Source organism: Ursus maritimus, unplaced genomic scaffold (genome assembly GCF_017311325.1).
Source record: "Ursus maritimus isolate PB19 unplaced genomic scaffold, ASM1731132v1 scaffold_3, whole genome shotgun sequence".
In the NCBI taxonomy this organism is placed as follows: Eukaryota; Metazoa; Chordata; class Mammalia; order Carnivora; family Ursidae; genus Ursus; species Ursus maritimus.
In genome coordinates this window covers 5,237,668-5,258,361 of record NW_024425563.1, presented here as the reverse complement: position 1 = coordinate 5,258,361, position 20,694 = coordinate 5,237,668, and the positions used below count along the sequence as shown (strand labels likewise).

Sequence of the window (20,694 nt, the reverse complement as noted above, 5' to 3'; positions counted from 1 at the left end):
TTCCAGCTACTGGGAATTCAGAATAACCAAAACAAAGTGCAGGCCTACGTTCTCAGAGAGAGTTAGCAAATAAATGATAGCAGTGTAAGTGCTATAAAGATAACAATAAGGACAAAGGATTAAGAATAAGATGTGGAGATGATAAATATTAGATAAAGTGGTCAGGGAAGACCTTTTAAAGGACATGACCAAGGATAAATGTAAATGAAATAAGGGAGTAATATGCATAAAGATGGAGAGAACACTCCAGGCAAAGGGAAAAGCAGATGGAAAGACAGGAGCAGGAAGGGTTTTGCCAAGTGTGGACAGTGTAGTTGATCGCAGTAATGAAGGGAAGGAGTGGTAGGAAATAAAAGGCAGCTAAGTGAGACTATGTATGCTTTTATAAGTCATGGTGAAGACTGAGCTTTATTCTGAAATACAAAGCAGAATGGGAACCTGTTGGAAAGCTGATGGCTAGCTAGAAGGGGATATGAGTGATATTTGAAAGGGAAAGCACTGGCTTCCATGTGTAGAACAGACTGGGGAAGGAGGGCATGGGCAGTGTGGCAACAGGGGAGGCCTGGAGACCAGTCCAAAGGCTGCTGCTGTAGTCTAAGTGAGAGGTGGCGACAGCGAGCACTCTAGAGCAGGAGGGAAGACATGGCTGACTCTGGGCTCCATTCTGAAGGCAGAGATAAATGTGTGGATGTATCCGGTGTGTAGTATGAGATAATAAGAGTCAAGGAGGACTCCAAAGGTGGTTTCTGGACTCATCAGTAAGACAATAGGCTAGCTTTAACAATTATATCATTCATTTAAGTTACGAAACATCTGCATTTTTTTAATCCATGTCAACTGTGTTTTTACTTTAAAAGTGAGGAGGGGACATAAAATACTTGTAAGATCCTAGATCAAATATCCCTGAAGACACACAAATAGCCTTGTCCCACTAAACATATACTTCTCAAACAGAATTCATACATAAGAATACTATAATTTTTCAGGGGCGCCTGGGTGGCACAGTCGTTAAGCGTCTGCCTTAGGCTCAGGGCATGATCCTGGTGTTATGGGATCGAGCCCCACATCAGGCTCCTCCGCTATGAGCCTGCTTCTTCCTCTCCCACTCCCCCTGCTTGTGTTCCCTCTCTCACTGGCTGTCTCTCTCTCTGTCAAATAAATAAATAAAATCTTTAAAAAAAAATACTATAATTTTTCAAACCAAAAACTAATGTAAATTAAGTACCCAAATATTTGTAAAGTTTTTAGAGAAATAAAATTACTTCATAAGTGTATTCTCTGGACACTTGAAAGGGCAAAAATCTGAATTCTTTCAGGCATCGTGTGTGTGTGTGTGTGTGTGTGTGTGTGTGTGTATTAAACCAATGGAATTCTACTACATGAATTACAACTAACATATTTTCAAAAATGTTTTAAAAGTTCACACCCCTACTTGAAGAAAGGGATTTTTCTATCTTACCAACAAATCATTAGAACTGATGTGATAGATTATACTGATTGAAATACAACAATAAGCTGCTACTTTTAAGTTTCCCTGTTGGAAAGGCCAGAGAAGTCCAGCAGCAGAGAACGTCCCATTTGGTCTGGGATTTGGAACAGGTGCCGTTCTAGTCCTCCATATTCTGGCTTCACCACTGAACCATTCTCTGCAGTTTGTGAATTTATCAATGTTTTTCCTGCCACAATATGCCTTCTCTTCAACTTCGGTTCTCTTCCTCATAAAAACTCAAGTGCAAATAAGTGCTAGTTAAGTTTTTAAATGGCTAGTCAAGATTTTCCCAGTAAGATACTCTTTAAAGGATCCTCAAGTCTTTCGCTATATATTAACAAAATATTGACATGGATTAGAGCAGGTAAGCACTTAAAGCAACAGAATTAAAGTAAAAGTAAAATGATCTGCTAAGATAAACAAAAAGCATGGCCTTTAGATCAGTGTTTTAACTTCCCCGTTGCCAACAATAAGACTGGACATCTTATATGTGTACAAGAGCGGGTAAGACTGCTTCTAATTTTATTTTGAGAAGTTAAAATAAAAGGCTGTGTATCAATCCAGGGTAATGCCAAGTTAATGGAGCCGTAATATATCAAAAGTCATCTCTCAGTAAAAGGTTACCTTATTTTCCAAATTGAGTTTATAAAATTCACTGAGTTAAAGAAAGTAATAAATGGTAAAAAGGAAGCTTGTCAGAAAAACATTAATTTATAACTGATAGTAAGATAAAAATCACAACTCCTAGAGCTGTGCTGACATTAGTATCACTTTACAAACTATTACATTCTTATACCTTTCCCTGCTTCTCAACAGTCCCCACGTTCGCTACACCGAGGGCACTGGTTCTCAGGCAGGGGCGGTTTTGCAGGAGACACTTGGCAGTATCTGGAGATGCTGCTGGTCATCACGGCATGAGGACAGAGATGCTGCCAAGTATCCCACAATGCACCATGGGGCCTCCCTCCAAAAAGGGTTCATCTGGCCCAAACAGTCAGTAAGAAACTGTGATCTAACACAATATATTTCATTGAATTAACACAGTCCGTCAGCCAGTTTCCAGCTACAGCATTCTTTTTTCCTCCCTTCTTTTGAATTTCTTTGGGTTAATGTAATTAACAAAAATGTATCTCACTTAAGTCAAAGATTATTACATTTATTACTCACCGACTATGGCAAAATTACACCTCCTTACATCACCCTTAGCATATTATAAACTAAACATTCTCTTCTGCAACCCTTGATTTTGGTGGTAGTTACACAGATAAATTTATTTGCCAAATCCTACAGACCTGTCCACTTAAAGTAGTTGCATTTACTGAATGCATCAATGAGGTTGACTTTTAAAATGCATGTGAGGCCAAACTAAAGCATTTCAAAGGTTTAGTTACATGGAATACAAATGTCACACGATGAAGAACTTATCTGTAAATTATTCCACATACCGTGAGTTCCAGGTTTTGCTGGAGTTGAGGATGAACTAAGCAGTGGATCTGAGGAAGGATCCAAGAAATTTGTGTTCATGTTTGTTTTATATGAAAGCTGAGCCGTATCTTCTGATAGATTCTCTAAACTTAGCTTGTTTTGTCTACTTGTATCTAGAAGATCTTTTCCAAAGAAAGCTTCCTAGATAAAGATAAGCACATACGAAAATGATTGATTTAGTTATAAAATTCTAAAATGCTAACAGGTAGCTCTGCCATTTTTGACAAGAAGGCAGAAATAACACAAAAACTTGGTATTCAAGAATATAGAAACTGAACACAAAAATATATGAACAATATAGAAATAACCTGTCAATTGCTTTATACAATTTCCCTTTATTTCACTTATTTTAAAAGATTTTTTGTAGTATTACTAGAGACAAATAAAATTATGCAAATAAGACCATACAATTATGTCAACTGTGCTTCTAGGAACTGCAATATAATAATCTAATAATTCCAGGAGATTAGGCAACAATTAAATTTAAAAACTGATAAATTTATACTACTATTGGCACTTTAATTCATATTATAAGAAAAACTAAGGCTTCATGAATATTATTAATATTTATAGATTACTTGCAGAGAACAGCAAAAGGCTTTGATCTACAGCTTTAATATTTACATACCTCAGGTAGATTTAGTAACCTCATATTGATTCACATAACCACATTAAAGACTTAACATGCTATAAATCTGAAAGAGGGTTTTTATAGTCATGTGAACCATACTATGTGCACAAAATTTACTACTATTAAAGGCGTTTGGCTTTTTATTCACTTACTCATATTAACGTTTCTCCATTTCAATATACTTCCTCTACCCTAGAGACCAGTGTTTCAAGCTAAGTTGTTTACAACTGGAGGATCTCTCCAAAACTTCTCAATGATCAATAAAGAGAAAAAAGGAAGCCCTTGGGATCCACCCCACGCCCCACCTCACTTCAACCCAACAGAGAAGCTCTAGTCTCTTTTCTGTAAGGGGGTCCTGTCTAGAAAAAGGATCCTTTGTAGAGGACCGTTCTGCAGAAACTTGACATTTAACATACTCTTGCCAAAGATATATACACAGAAAAGGTTCACTGCAGCATTTTTTATAATACCAAAAGTGAAAGCAGCTTCAATGTCTGCCAAAAGGCATTATGGCTAAACAAATTATTGACGCCCAAACTTTAAAACACATCAATTTTTAAAAAGGACGTAGAGCTATGCTCTCAAAGAAAAGCTCTAAATACAGTATTAAAAGAAAGCACCTTGAGTGATATGTCCAGCAAAACATCAAATACAAACCAAGCAAGACTACTTTCACTATGCAAAAATAAATTATAAAACAAGTTCTGAAGAATAAATACCAAACTGTTAACAATGCTAACTTCTGCTAAGCAATGGGAAAGGAGGTATGTGAAGCTTGGTAGAGGTGATGATATAATTGATTTGAAATTTCCACATTTTTTAAATGAACAAACTGTTTCACTACAAAAATAAAAATTGAAAATCAGTAAAGTTAGAGTCCTGGGTAGAGTATGGTCTGTTTCTTAGGAGTGATGCTTTTATCATTAGGAAAAACACTGAATAGCAGAGCATCTTACAACTTCAGAGATCGTTTATTTCATGCCTTTGGTATAAGTCTGAGAACATGATTAGCAAGATTTAAAAAAAAAAAAAAACTCATGAAGACTTTAGTGCTATTTATAAAAAAACTGTAACATTCTTATTAATTCTATGGCTTTTTATTAACTTTATATAAAGGAATGGTTCCACATGGCTTCAGATTTGATACTGTGACTACCAGAACTGGAGATTTTAAATGTACTACAGGGGTTCCTAAGGTCCCATAGCAGCACTAGGTCTTAGGAGACCACATAAATATTTCTACCGGGTAGATTATACAATCATTTATAGTTTATCCTGACAGTGTTAAGATTAACAAAGAAAAACTGGAAAATGGCTACTGAATTCCTGTGGGCTTTCATCACTATGTATTCCCTCAGTCAATGGGGGAAAAATACAACTGACACCACAAGATGTCCAAGAACTCGCAGCATCACAAAGGTTTCCTTCACATCCCCCCGCCCAAAGAAAGGTAAGGTATTACTGATGTACACCAGAGGAAACAATCCAACTCAACAGATTAAGATTACAGCAGTAATCAGGAAATCAGATTCACTACTTTTAAAGGCTCTTTTCCAAAGAATTTTCGTATGTTCATGAACAGTTAAAGAAGGCTTCCTAAATACATATTACACTTTACAGAAGGATCAATAGGAGGAGGCGGGGGTGGAGAAGCATGTTATCTACTCGATAGTCCCAAGAAAGGATTATTAAAAGGGAGGGGAAGGGGATGAGAGGAACCAAAAAGGATGCAATGAAAGATAATCTAAACAAGGGGGGGCTATCTCCTGACCAATAAAATGCCTATTATGTTAAAGAAAGGGGGTACACAGGATGAATGGGTATTTGAAGGGAATCTGGGGAAAATAAAACATTTATTAAAGACAGACAACATGCATGGCATGAGTTAAGCACTTTACACACACAGTTCCTATTCCATCTCTCAACATTTCCGGGGCACACGGATGGTGAACAGAACGAGATCACATCGCTAACTGGTAGGAGAGCGGTATTTAAACCCAGGACTCCAACCTTAAAGGCTCAACTCTAAAATGGACACTGCCCTTAAGGTATTAGCTGTCGAATAAAAATCTACACTCATATACATGACTACATACTATACACTACACTTAAAAGTTTTATTAAACACAGAAGACTTTTTACTCAAATGAGTATTTGATTTTCATACTTCTAATTACCAAAAAAGAAAACTGAAGAAGCTGGATGTCAGCTGAATGGAAATGTATTTTAAAACGAGTTAAGAGCCAACTGGAAAATTAAGATTTAAAAAAACAAACAAACAAACAAAAAAACCACATACGAAAAACTGTGATTCAAGCAATAAAGCAGTATCTCTGTAGGCCATTATTCTGTGGGAGGAACAGAGCAGATGGACACTCCGTGACAGTCCACTCCACTCCCACTTCCACACCTGAAGACAGAAGACTGGCCGAGTCCTAGCTCTAATATAGGGCCTTTTCCAGTACAACATCACATGGTTCGGAACTCTTCTGTGACTTCACACTTACAGATGAGCTAGAGATTTCTATATGCATGCGGCCTACACCTAGTAAACAATGTTTCATGTTGAGGGATGTTTTTCTGATATATATTTTAGAAAACAAAAACAATTCCACTTAAAGCTTTGGATAACTGGCCTCTAAAAGTAGTAAACAATTATTAAAGCTATAACTTGGCTGCTAAAAAGCCATCTTTATTCAGTGAATGTAATTACTCTGACCTGTACTGGCAAAGAGAGCTGTCCATGGGACATGGGTTTGGGGAGCACACAGGTGCAAATGGTTTAGAAGAATGAGCTTTCCCCAGTTCAAAATGTCCTTGTCGTCTTATGAAATATTCAGAAGTGAAAAACTGGGATAAAAAAGAACTTTACGAAAAGTACCAAGGCACAAAAAAGGTAAACGTTAATTTCTGTGGGTCTCTGAAAGGTAAAAAATGGTACTTAAGATAACGAATTAAAACAAGTAAAACATTAACAAAAATAACAAAACCATTTTCCAAAACTCAATACATTTTTTGTTAATCAACTACACAATATAATGTAAAGCAAAGCATTACTTGTAAATAGGCAGGGAAAGTTTCTTCAAGCTTATTTTTCCGTTTTCGGTATCTCTTCTTTATTTTTTCAGTGTTTTCAGTAACAGAAACAGATTCATCAACTAGAGTATCTGGTAAGTGCTCACTCCAGCCTGAAACAATAGTCACATTTATAAGTATGTGGTATTTAAAATTTCCAGACAAATCCACCCAAAGTAACTTTATAGCTTATCAACATATACTCAGATCCATATAAACAAACAAGCTTTTTCTTTTTTTCTCTCCAGTTTTATTGAGATATAATTGACATACAATACTGTGTAAGTTTAAGGTGTACAGCAGGACTTGACAAACAAGCTTTTTCACAAAAAGATGTCAAAGCAAGTTTATTAGTCAGTTTTAAGTATCATAAAAAAATACATTGCATGTCTATTTACTATCAGTATGCATTTACTATTGTCTCTTAACGAGTATTTCCTTACTTGCAAAGCAGAAAATTGTTTTCTTTAACATCAACATTGTGTTGAAAATGAAAATAATGAAAATACACAATGCTCACGAGTCTGGGGAAAAGGGCTATTCATATATACTACTCAAGGCAATTTAGCAGGAACAACTTTCTGTAGAGTTTCTCGGTCATAGCCAACAAAAGTCTTTTCAAAAATGTGTGTTCTTCAATTAAGCAATTCCAAGTTCAGTGATTTATTGCAAAGTAGGTTTTTGTAGTACATAAATATTATAATAATATATTACTATCTACAAATATGCTCATTAATATGCTATGAATGCTCAATCTTAAAATCAATCAGAGAAATGGAAAGAAAACACAATTTGGTCTGTGAAATTAGCAAAGGAGTAAGTACACTATTTAAAGCAGATAGGTAAGCAATCAAATGACAGGCTCATATTCCCAAGGCAAACAACACACCCCTTCTGGAAACCAATGCAGTCACTTTTGTTGCCAGAGTACGCAAGTGCACTGACTCTTCTGAAAACTAAAAATGGTGGATAAACACTCTTTAAACAATCGTTTTAAATGTACAGTAATCTACCAAAAAATAAAGAATCCTCAAAGACCAAAAATTAAGGTAAAACAGGTACCACAGAAAGAAATAGGCAAAGAACTAAGTAAAGCTCTCTGAAATTTTGCTAAAATCCAGTGACTGTGAGCTCCAGTTTTCAGAGCCTCATGAGAAACGGGAACTAGAAGACAAAGTTTAAAGCCTCTCCCTGCAAGACAGAGAGATTAAGCAGAGGTGCCTCCTATAAATGTGAGGCCCTGAAGAAGTCCATGCTTGGAGTTGTTTTAACAAGAAATACACCCTCCCAACCCCCACCTCCCCGATATATCACTCACCTCCCCCTCCCCCTCTCCACCACCAACAGCAAAGAAAACTGCTTGTCATCTTGTCATGGAATTTGGTGCTGGGTAGAAAGGCAAAAAGTGAAAATCTTCCCTGAGAGTTCATAAACTCAATATAGCCCTAATGTGTAAGAAACCTGAATTCATAACACAGGCAGACCAAAAACTTCAAGGCAAGAATTTAGGCTAAATTCTTTAAGCTAAAGAAGTCCTGGGATAGTAGACCTCATGTTCCTGGCGATAACAGATGCAGATATTCTCTGAAAGAAGCCACCTTCAATTCAGTCCACAAAGTTCAGAGAATGTTCTACAGAATATGAGCTCAAGGTAAGAAAAAATGTTTTAATATAGTACGTGTACTATGTATCTCAGACAATAAATACAATGAAATGAGGTACTAGGAGAAGGGGCCAGGAGAGACACACAGGAGAATCACATGTGCAACGGAGGTAATACTTTATACTCTGCATCACTTAGACACATACAGAAGTAACAGAGCACTGAGACTAGGAGGAGTGAGCTGTAAGGAGAAACTAGAAAGGGTTAAAATACTAAAAAGGCAATTCAGAAAAGGAAACAATGCATAATACAATAAACACTCAACAGATGACTCCGGATGCCGCAGATGAAGGGATAAAATACTGACCTAACGGAACTAAAATTAGAAGACATAATAGAGAAAGATGGAAAGCACAAAACCAGTCCCATTGAACATGTCACATTTCTTCAGGCTTCTTACAGCCATAGTAAGTCATATTAGAAACTCCTTTAAAACCATCTGGTGCTTACTTTTAAAAACACAATTTGCAATTTTCATTAATTCACAGGTCAAAACCCCACCCCATTATAATGGAAGAACTCTAATCAGAGCATATGCTGAAAACATCTCTTTCCTTCACACCCTACAGAAAGCATTTAAAATACATAAAGCATACAGACTGTGACCATACCGACACAATGTGTTCATTAGAACCAATTCTCAAGCTATGGTTTAAGCAATGATTTAGCTTTCTTTGAAGATCTATGTGAGGATGACAGAATATTAGTTGGAGGACATGTTTCCAAAACATTATACAATTTTGTTAAAAATTGTTGGAGCAGCCTGTCACTTTCAACAAAATAGTCCAAAGTCTCCAATTTTATACCAAGGAGCTAAGACAGACAAAGAAAGGCCTTTTGTGAGATGACTGGGAAGCACTTGGTGTAACCAAGTGATCCAGTCCCTACACTGTATTTAACTTAAGAAAAACAGAAAGTTGTTTAAGAAAAAATCTCAGAGGAATATACTCTACTGGACTTAAATCTTTTCCTTGTGAAACCTATTTTCTATATTATAGGTATGAACTCTACAGGCACTCACATCTTTGATCAGTAAGAAGCAATAGGTTGTGGCTGCAGCATTACTTAGGACGGTTCTTTTCAATAGGAATAGCAAGAAAAGGGGATTAAATCAAACAAAATCAGGACCATACCATCATCTCTGTTAGGTAACTGCTCAGAAATAGAGCCTGAGGAATCTTTTCTGATGACAGATCTTTTCGTTTTTCCTTGCCCAGTTCGACTTCTTTGCCGTACCATAAATCCACCAATACCTATCCAAAAAAGAAATTGGGTAACTTTGTAAATAATTGATTTCTCCCTGTATTTTCACAGTAAGTAGGGTGAAATTGTTTAGAAGCATTTCCCAAATCCAATATGGGCTAATTTAAATCAATAAACATTCTTATGCACAATACAAGAGTTTGGAAATAAGCCAATTAAAAGAAGTCAAAGCTACTGTTACCTTATCACTAACCGAACAGGTATAAAAATACATTATTATAGTACAGAAAGCATGCATGCATTTCCTCTTCGCAGCAAAGTAAATCTTACAGTAAATTATACCTAACAAACATTAAGTAACTCATATGTTATCATTCAAATTACTTGTACATTAGCTGTGGGAGAATAGATAAATGAGATATAAACAAAACTAAATGATCCAAACAAAATCCATATGACTTCAGGGGTAACATGTCTAGTTAGGGCCCTTGGACATGAGACACATACAGCTGCTCTGTAGTTAAAAGCACGGAACCTGGAGCCAAACTGTAATTCTGGTTACTGCCTGACTTTGGGCAAGTTATTTAACTTTTTAGTGCTTCAGTTCCCTCACAGTTATAACAGGGATAGCGTCTAGCACCTCACGTCCTCATACATGTATTTTAAATGTAATTGCTAAATGTAAAGTGCATAGAACAGCGCCCAATACATAGTCAACACTAACAGTCTGCGTCACAGAATACAGCCATCTAATACACTTTGTGACCTAATGGGTCCCTCAGTCACGAGGATGACCTCCATGGGAGGCAGAGACAGAGAGAAAAAAAACCACAATAAATACAAGCTTCCAGAAGGAATTTGCATTGTCTAAAAAAGTCTGTGTAGTTATAAGCCTCCTAATCAGGAAGAAATGAAATAATTTTCCTCTTGGATGAAGGTAATAGGTCTTGTTATAGATGTGGCCCGTCTTGTGGAAGGTTACCTTAAAGGTCTTGCAGAATACAAACGACAGTGAGAAAGTTTTTCCTTGCACGTCGAAAGGTATTTAGAACACTCTTATCAACAAAATATAAGCAGTGAGAAGAATAAAGACTGAACTGATTCCACCTAATGTCTCACTGACTGGTAAATAGACATTAAAAAACTGCCTAAAGCAAGCCTACACGTTCTGCATTGTGACCAGTTCAGTAATTTTTTCTAATAAGGCAGATAAAATTTGATAAGCAAGATAGCTTCTCCCTCCACTTCTGGGGCAGGGAGGAAGTAAGAGAGAATTTTATCAGTCCATATATTAACTGAACTATAAATTTTAAGAGGCACAAGAACCCTGTCATATTACCCTCTAATGGTGCATTTACTGACTCCTGCACAAACATGAAAATAAGTTTCAAAAACATAAAGAATATTAAAAATGAATGCTGAAAATTAAAAGAATTACAGAAGTATACATCAAGGGAAAAATAAATAAGTGACTTTAAAAGTCCAAGTACAAATAAAAGCCAACATAGTAAAGCATTTAATACAATGGACAACATTTGGGATAAGGCATTAAAATAATGATTTATTGTGAAGTATTCACATATTCAACCTAAAGAATTTCCACCTAAAAAAACATATTGAAATAGTTCAGTCCTTCAACTTCTACATTCAAGTTTGTTTAGAGAGCTATTAAGGAGATACATTTTATCTTGATTATTTAATTATAATTGAAGCCCTCAATATTATATTTTTCATAAATTAACTAAGTTTTGATTACATTAAGATGTCTAGCACAGGACTATACCTGGTCTGTATGGTTTCCTTTTTCTCTTTTTTACACCTTCTGTTCCTTCTACTCCCTTAGTTTCATCATCCACAGCTTCCCGTTCAGGACTAGATTCTGATTTCCCATCACAATCCAGAAGTTCTCCTTCTGGGGAAAGTAAATGTAGAGATAAAACTGGAAAAATCTATCAAATACAGAATTCCTGTGTAATAGGAAATGCAAGGTAAAGTGGCCACTGAGTCATTCTAACTGTGCATCCCAGTAGGTGGGGAAAGTATAGAAAAAGATGGAAAAGGCCCCAAATGGTTATTGAACTCATGCTGCTTAAATGCACTGTTTTCAGGAAATGAAATAACAGCATCAGGGTAAGGGAAACACACAGGGAGAACGCTCAAAAAGACAATTATAAATCAGTTTGCAGTTAAGAAGTCGTTCGCTTACCTTCAATTACATCTTCAGGCTCAGGACCCTGAGGCTGTCTGTCTAGCCTAGAACCCTCTCCTGAGGCCAACTACAGTTGTAATTGAGTATCACCTAGTTACCAAAACCTCTCTATCCAAAATTGAGGACAGGGAAGAGAGAGTGACACTTTCACTACTTACCCTTATTCTTTTTCAGTTTTATACCATGTGAATGTACTAGTACTCCACAAATCAAATTTAAGAATTTAGAGAATTAGTGTTAACGTCACAGACAGTAATAATCTATCCACCTGGCTGCTTCCTCTCTCCTCCCACTACTTAATATGATTCCTGGCTCCACTCTATCTACCCCACCCCTTTTGCTTGCTAGAGCCTAAAGGCAACCCTAGGCCCACACCTCCAGATGTCCCTCTCATGCTGGGAGGGTCCACGCTGAGGTAGCCATGTAGAAGGGGAGGCACTGTGTTCCCACTCTTGAGACACGCACAGTGTTTCTGTTGACTTTAGATTTGTGGTTGTTTTTTTTTTTTATACTAACAAGGTTTCCAGATCCCAGATCCTAGAGTAAGTGAATTAGAAAAAAGCCTGCTTCTGTTGCACAAAGTATTTGTTTCCGATACACCAAGGTGACTGTTTCCTGAAGAAACATATATTATCGGAAGAATCAACAGTTAGCAAAAGCAACAATGAAGGGGCATTGGTACAATATTTTAGGAACATCCCAAGTTCATCTGGCCTTTATAAACTCCTGTGGAATCGATGCACGATGTTACTTGTTATTTTATGGGGATGCACACCTTCAGACTGCCTCAGTCTGCAAACTGCCCAGTTGAGGAAACATCCATCGTTTCCCATGGTGTTGTCATACAGTAGTCAAAGGGAAAACCTTCTCAGGCCTTTTTGTTGTTGTTCTGCCCAAGTTTTTAAAAGGTTCTATATTCTTATACTTTGGGAATTTTTAATGTGTACTGTCAAGAAACATTTCAAATTGTGTGAAATGCAGCATTTCCCAGATTTGGGTAAATATGGAATCATTTTTCAGACATCGACTGTCTGTAGAAACTAGAATTCTTCACTGTACTCTGGTTGATGGTAATCTGATCAATTCCTTCCAGATATACAGACTATTTCTTCACAAGCCCCAAATCACTAAAACTTCAAAATCAAGATGTATTTGAACACCAACTATACTTAAGTATCAGAAAGTTCTTATCCCAACCACACAGACCAAAAACACACCACTGTGAAGGAAATGTGAGACCCCGATTCTCAGGAAGAACAATCTCTCACCGGCCTCCTGCAGCAGCCCCCTAACTGATCCATCAACATGCCACAACGCCTGGGCCCAGTAGTCTAGTCACATTACGGCCGGGTGTGCCTTTTAAAAGTATGAGTAAGATTAAGCCACCATTTTTTCAATAACCTCCAATCACCTCCTAGTCCATCCACAGGAAATGCAAACTCCTTAAGCATGGCCTTGTGGTTCTGTGTGACCTACAGAGTCACGCCTTCTCTCTCCTTGGACCTCTGACCTCGGCACCTCCGACTGTCACCTTTGTTCACTGCTGGACACCCTGGTCTTCATGACATTCCTCAAACATGCTAGTAGGCACACTCCTGCCCACAGCCTGCGCACTGGCCTTCTTGCTGTCTGGGATGCTCTTCCCTGAGATAATCCAAGCGCTCGCTCACTCACCGCTTCAACGTCTGTGCTCAAGTTCTGCTTCCAGCTCACTCCACACCTCACATCACCACACGCACTCCATTCCTCGTACTCCAATGCTAGTTTTTCTACAGCACGTGCCAATCAACTCATTTATTATGTGTTCTTGGTTTTTTTTTTTTTAAGTAATCTTTTCTCCTAACATTAAAAAGTAAGTTCCATAAGCGGAGAATTTCATCTGCTTTGTTCACTGACATGACTTCCAACATCCAGCACAGAGTATGATTCAATAAACACTGTTGAATAACATGATGGAACCAAAATATTATTTTGTTTCTGAGTCAGCTGAAAAGAAACAACCAACCTAAAAGAAACAAGCCTGTGGTAATCTTCTTCAGAGATAAGCAAAAATATAACTCATTGAATTTAATACTACTAAAATTATTTTGTCATCTCAAGGACTCAGCTAGAAAATCCTTGATATCTACGGGGATCAAGAAAAGAGTTATAAACAGATAAGCTTATAATGAACATCTGTGACCATAAATTTGCACCTGAACATTAATAATGGTTTTTCCATGTAGGAACACATGGATCAAGTCCTACTTTAACTGAGCCATGGTATTTGAGTTCACAGCATCTGAGGTTCATGCTGTCACCTAGCCAACTAGCATCCAGCCCTCTGAATTTTCCTATCTAAGATCTTCCTGGAGATTTCTGTAATGTACGTCTGTTCCAGAGAACATGTGAAAGGAAGAGAAGCTGAAAAGTCCAAGAAGACAACTCACTTAGAAAGGCCAAGGGTCATATCAAGGGTTACCTAAGACAGTAGAATTTGCCCTGAGATAAAATATATGTATTCTAAAAACTATTTTATATGCTTTAATTCTTGTGAACATTTTGAACGGAAAATAAATCAGTATTACCTCGACTATCATCCATTTCTCCATCCCTTGAATGCTCTGATTGGATGTCTGGAGGGGTTTGAAGGACAGCCACGCTGTTCTGATTTATAATCTTCAACTTCAACTTTGGTTTTGACCGTTTTCTTCGTGGAACTGTAACTGTGAGGCTCTGTAACTGAGTCATCCCTGATTCAGTCAAACACACACCATCCTGGGTGTACGTCTTGGGTGGATCTAAAATTACAATATTGCAAGGATACACATTAAAACTCTCACTTCAATTTGCATTGGTAAGTTGATTGCAGTTCCGAAATACCACGTGAAGGGACTGTGACTATAAAGCAACCGTATGTGAAATGTACAAATAATTAACCGTACTCAACTTTAAGTAAGAAAAATTGGTCGAACTTCCTTGAATTAAAGCAGAAAGGTTACAAAGGTCTACCTGGCATTTTTTTTCTCATCTATCAACATAAGGATTTAGAAAGAAAGCACTGAAGCTAAAAGTTATGCTTCAGCTACTCAACTATGAGCCTTTTCCTGGACTATCTTTTCAGACTAAAAGGTGAGAATCAATTTATATAAGATAAACAAGAATATTACTGAAGCCAATTTGGAGAGCCAAGTATCAGTTTAATCACTGACAGGGAGAGGTAGGGAATAAGTAGAAATCCTGCACATTTTTAAATGTACAAAATTGCTATCCATTATGACAACTTCTGTACTATTCAAATGTTTTTGTATCCGATGATATCAAACAGAATTAGACAAAGGAACGATAATTTAAAAAAAGTATCCTATTAGTCGCCACTCTGATTCATGACAGAAAAAAAAAACAGTAAGAGAACTGAATTAATTCTTTAAAAAAAAAAAAAATCACTGTTTGCTAACCAGGCCTTATTTTCTGCAAATTGATTACTAAGCACAGTAATATAGCAATGAAACCAAAGCAAGTATGGAGTCAATGATTACATGAAGAGTGGTTGTTTCACTGCTATTTTGCTGAGACTAATAGCAGCAGTGTCACATGAAAGACGAACATTACACATGTCAATCACAGAAATGATTTACAACACTGGGGGACTTAGGCCGGACACTTGTATGATAAAGGCGGGTTTCATGGAACACGTGGCAGGTTGGCTATATAAATAATTCAGCATTTGCATGCTCTGTATAAAGGACAGGCCAGTAAAGCGCTCCAGATTTTACCTAGCTCTTTCACTTTTGTGACAATCTGTGCTACAAGGGAAGATTCACAGCAGTCTGAGGAAGGCACTGAAATGGAAAAGAAAAAAAAATTGTGTAATATTTGCAGCAAAGGAATATTTAGGGATTTACATATAATTAAATTTTCTATTTCTGTACCCATTTTACTGAAATAAATACTTAAATACTAAATAGAGTTTAAAGGCTGTCTTTAAAGACACCGAGGAGAAGTAGTGGAGAAAACACACATCATAGAGGAAGAAATGGCCAGGGTAAGAACTAACACAATGGATTTCTACATATTCCCAATAACTACAAGATGATGAGTCAAGAAGGGAAAATTACACTGTATACCTATAATACATGCTTAATTTATTTTCTTTATGTAAGCCAATTGTTTTAACATATTAAGTTGGGATAAAAAGAGTTAATTTATAACTAAAATGACTTATTTTTCATATAAAACTTGTTGAAATAACTGTTTCACAAAAAGAAAAGAGAGGCAAGCCCACACACTGGGTATGGACAGCACAGCACAAGTGAGTTAGAGGAGCACAGACCCACTCACTGTTCACAGTATTTTCTTACCATTTGATGTAGGCATATAGGGTCTGCACATGCTACAATCAAAACCAATGTCTGCTACATTTTCCACTTCCTCTTCAGTATTTAAGTTCTGACAAACTGCATGCATCCATCTAAAAAGACCATATTTTGTACATTAAAACAGAACTAGAGCAGGAGTTGACAGTTGCTGCACTGAAAGCCCCAAAGACGTTCTCCTACGTTGCCCACGTTGCCCTTTCTCCTAACCACGCCTACTGACCCACAAAAACTTTCAGAGCGGAGAATAAGCAAAGAAAAGGGAATGAGATCGAGTACTAGGAAGGAAGCAAAAGCATATGGAGGACGGGATTACTGTTTTAAGATCATATAGTGAAAATATCAGAGACAGCAAGGAAGCTAGTCTGGGCCAGTACGGAGGAATTCAGAAGTCTGCGAACGGTTTCGTGCGTATGTGCTCCATGTGATGTGCCTCTACCGTGGAACAGACAGAGCTCACGTACTTGAGGCTGAATGTTAACTGGGGGAAAAAAGGAGCTATCTTGCCTTTGAACAAAGAATAGATAGGCAGAGTCCTGAGAATCCTGTACTACTGATGAAATAATACCACTGTTAATATTACACATACAGTGCTAACTATTAATGGAGCACAACACACCAATGAAACCAAAGAAAACAGTCTTGATTGTGAAGTTCCTCACATACTCCTGAGAGAGGGTGGAGCTCGTGCCCAGTATCTAGACATTTAGTATCTAGAGCTTTAAGAAAAAGTAGTTTATGGAAAATAAAATGTGTGAGATCATTTGTGGAATCTAATAAAAGATTCAAAAACCCTCCGTCGAAAAATGCACATATGCAGGCAATAATTCTGCATCTAATTGCAAGGGATTCACAAACCCTTAAAAGCCCCAAGTTTAAAATCTTTGTCTGGAATTGTGGATATGAAACAGGAAACTTGTGTAAGTTTCTAGCTGACAGAAAATCTGGAAAGCAAAAAGTCTTGTTTCTTAAATTTAAGATAGAAGAAAGTTAGTTTCCAATTTCCTTTTGCTATATTTAAAAGAGAAAAGCTTACAAGAGATAAAAAAATTTTTAAAGTAGCACAATACCTATCACATTGTCTACACTGCAGAATAAGGTCTTCTTCTCTATAGTTCCGATAGCAGACAGGGCAGGAAGACAAGCTTGCACAGGGAGCACACTGTGTGTAATTGTTCTGCCATTCACATCTCAGACCTGCAGATGTTGCTCCACAGTGTCTGCACCAAACACACCTGAAATTCAATACCCCCCCAACAAGTCTCCATTTTATTTATGTAGTTATTTAGTGACCAGAATTCAAGAAGCTACACAAGAACAGAATAGGGGGAAATTATTTAATGCATATCTGAACATTTTTCTGAGTAGTGGCACGGCATCTATCATAATCAACATGTTATTATGCAATGAAGTGGGTGTGGCTAATTTTTAAGAACTAGTGTGGAAACACTGGTGCACTTGCGAGACTAAGGAGGGAGAGGTAAGTCCTGGAGTACCATTTGCACTTCCAGCCCCCCTTGGGCACGGTCTGCAGAGGAGGGGCGAGGCAGTAGGTGTGGTAGCTTATGTCACAGTCATCACAGAGCAGGAGTCTTCCGGGGTCACTCGCCTTCCCACAGGCCTCACACACGGTGCACTCCAGGCACCTCCAACCTTTGCTAAGAACGACTTTAGTGATCTGTAAAAGAAACCACCGATCCAAGTGACTTACACGTTGACCTACTCCTCATTCTGCATGATCACATATGCCATATAGATGAGTCTGTGGTGCTCATGTACCAGGAAGCAGAGAAGAGGCAAGCAAGCAAGAGGTACTGAGCACCAACAGTGGCCCAACCCTGGTCTGGGGACATGTACTTTCACAAGCCCCTCCCAACTGGGCAGAGTAACAGAAAGCAGTACACACTTTCATGCCGCTTGTCAAACCACATTAACTACCTCATCCTCTGTACTTTATGTCTACTTACAGATGTGGTGGCTAGATTTTGAAGAAATCAAGTATATTGCCCCTTTCTTGTTAACATAGGTTTTGAAAATGTATTGGCTTAGTTTCCATCTGTGATGTTTCATGAATTCATACTTCTGAAACTTGTGTACATTGCAAAAGGATTTGTGTATTAAAATCAATATTTAAAAATCTAAAAAAATTAGAGTACAACATGAATTCCCAAGAAAATACATCCCAGGGACATTTCATGATCTTGGAGGGTTTGAGGCCATGAAACTGGGACTTCTGAAGGTCATCACTCCTCTGTTTATTCTCTGTCACCGGCTCTAAGCAGGAAAGTTTGAGAAATTCTATACTTATACACTTCTCAAAGCAGCCACACCATGTACAATTATGAATTTGGAACCAAATGAAAGGTCTCAAAAAACTAGAATCTACAAGATAGGACCACAAACTAGTTGTGTTATAATGAAATAGCAAGCAATTAAAACACAGAATAAAAATTCAGATAATGAGGAATAAGAAAGTCTAAAAGCTTTCTGAAAGGAAAAGGAAAAGAGCTAAGTAAAAAACAACTATCAAAATGGCATCAAACTTTCCAACTCTGGATAGTAAAATACAGTAATAGTTTCCAATTCTACAGGAATATACTTTCCAAGATATAAAGTAGAATACCTTTTAGGGATACAATGACTCAAACTTCAGTTCCCAAATACCTCTTAGAATGAAGTCAGAGACATGAGGGTTATACCAAAAACAAGGAAGACATGCATGCAGGAAACGAACCCAACAAAAGACCTCAGCCCAGGGGAGCTGAAGAATGAGCCCTGAGCAACAGACCTAGAAGCACCAGCACATATGATGGGAGAGAAAATGGGAGTGTCAGGACAGGGTAGGACTTTTTCCAGAAAAAGTTACTTGCCAAAATAATTTGATATGATCATGCTTCTACAGTAAGTAAAACAAACAACAAAATCATGAATCATTATTTTCTTTTTGCTATGAAAAATTCCAAGACAAAGCCATAGTAAACTATTCAGATCTCCAGTGAACACGTAATGAGTCATAACCAACACTGTTTATTAACTAAATGTAGTAAAACAACTATATTGGGAGGATGCTGGGGAATGAAGGGGGTATATTTCAAGACGTAAATTGGCATTTATTTATTCATAGCAGAAAGTCAACAAAATCTAACACAGATACAGCAGAAGCAGCAGCGTATTACTTAGAGCTTTCAAGGTAACTATGAGAAGGACCTGCAAGGATCAGAAGTGGCTGCCTGGGGGACAGGGCTGAAACGTGGAGGCAGAGTAGGACAGAAGCCAGCCAATCATCATAAGGCTTTTAAAGCCATTTGATGTGTAAGTATGTGTATGTACTACTTTGATTAGCTTACTGATTCTTTTAAATTAGTCAGAGATTATCAAGTCATAATATTATTTATCCAAACAGAGGAAAGAGCTTGGGATAGGAGGAGCAGGATGGCTTAGAGCAGTAACCAGCAAACTTTTATTTTATAAAGGGTCAGACAGTAAATACTCTGAACTTTGTGGGGCATATGGTCTGTGAACTACACAACTGTGCCACTACAGTGTGAAGCCCACAACAGACATATGCCGACAAAAGAATATGGCTGTGTTTCAATAAAATTTCGTTTATAAAAACAGTACACCAGATTTGGCGTCTGTGATGCAACTGACCGATCTCTGGCTCAGAAGAACAATATGATGAAGATAGGGGGAGACAGATCCAAGCTATCGTGTATCTTCATTCCTACTAAGTTTTCCTATTTCACAGTCACCTACCCTATGGCCCTTTACAGCCAAATTCTCAAGTTACTCAGTGATATTCACTCATCAACACACCTCAGTCTGGTTTCTATGCCCACCACCATTCAAACTGCTCAAGTCAGTCAGTCCAGACCTCCTCCCTCCCAACCCTGGGCTACCATGCTTATGTCATGTTCTCTGAGCTCCCTGGAGCACTGCCACGTCTGGACAGCCTCCCAGCACCCCCACCCAAGGAAAGGCCCTCCCAGCTCCCACCAGAGTTTGAAGACCACCAACATCAACCTTTTTTTTTCTCCTACTGAACTGGTTTAGTCTTTATTTTCAAAAGCTCTTTCAAGAAAGGAATTATGCAGGGTTTCATTCATGACACCAGGTCTAAAGTTCTGACAGATGTGTTCAATAGTTTGTGAGAACATTTGCTTCAACTACGATGGAGTGCCTGGGATGAGACCTTTCTCCCACCATAAAACACTAGCAAACAGGGCAAAATCCATGAAACACTTGTTAAAGATATTGAACAAAAAGCAGTACAGGACTGTGGCTTCTGAGAAGAGAGAACGAGTGAGGTGAGTCCTACAATATTCTGCTGTCGACAGTTTTCCGGAATGCTGCCCAGAGAGGGAGAACTCCAGCAAACTACAATGGTCTCACTGAGTTCAGGACACATGATGGAGTTCTGGGAGGCTAAGACAGTTGCAACTGGCAGGACAGAGTCCTGGAAAGGAAGGAGCAATAAGAGAAAGAGCTCTAGAAATCTACACAGAATTTCCCTCAAGTCCTTGGCTAAACACCAAGCTGCATATATAGGAAGCCAAACAAGGACAAAGAACCAGGACAAAGAAC

The 20,694-nt window shown here is 37.8% G+C and overlaps 1 protein-coding gene across 1 annotated transcript in view; it reads right to left on the bottom strand.

Moving 5' to 3' along the window:
* Nucleotides 1-20,694, bottom strand: part of KMT2C (lysine methyltransferase 2C) — a 271,020-nt gene that overhangs the window by 56,655 nt on the left and 193,671 nt on the right. Inside the window, exons 19-27 of the mRNA XM_040643770.1 lie at nt 17,607-17,788; nt 17,181-17,345; nt 16,096-16,205; nt 15,511-15,576; nt 14,323-14,535; nt 11,330-11,458; nt 9,477-9,596; nt 6,663-6,793; nt 2,935-3,115 (exon numbers count right to left, since the gene is read on the bottom strand). Of these exons, the coding sequence (XP_040499704.1) occupies nt 2,935-3,115; nt 6,663-6,793; nt 9,477-9,596; nt 11,330-11,458; nt 14,323-14,535; nt 15,511-15,576; nt 16,096-16,205; nt 17,181-17,345; nt 17,607-17,788 (1,297 nt within the window). The remainder of the gene's footprint in view (nt 1-2,934; nt 3,116-6,662; nt 6,794-9,476; nt 9,597-11,329; nt 11,459-14,322; nt 14,536-15,510; nt 15,577-16,095; nt 16,206-17,180; nt 17,346-17,606; nt 17,789-20,694) is intronic.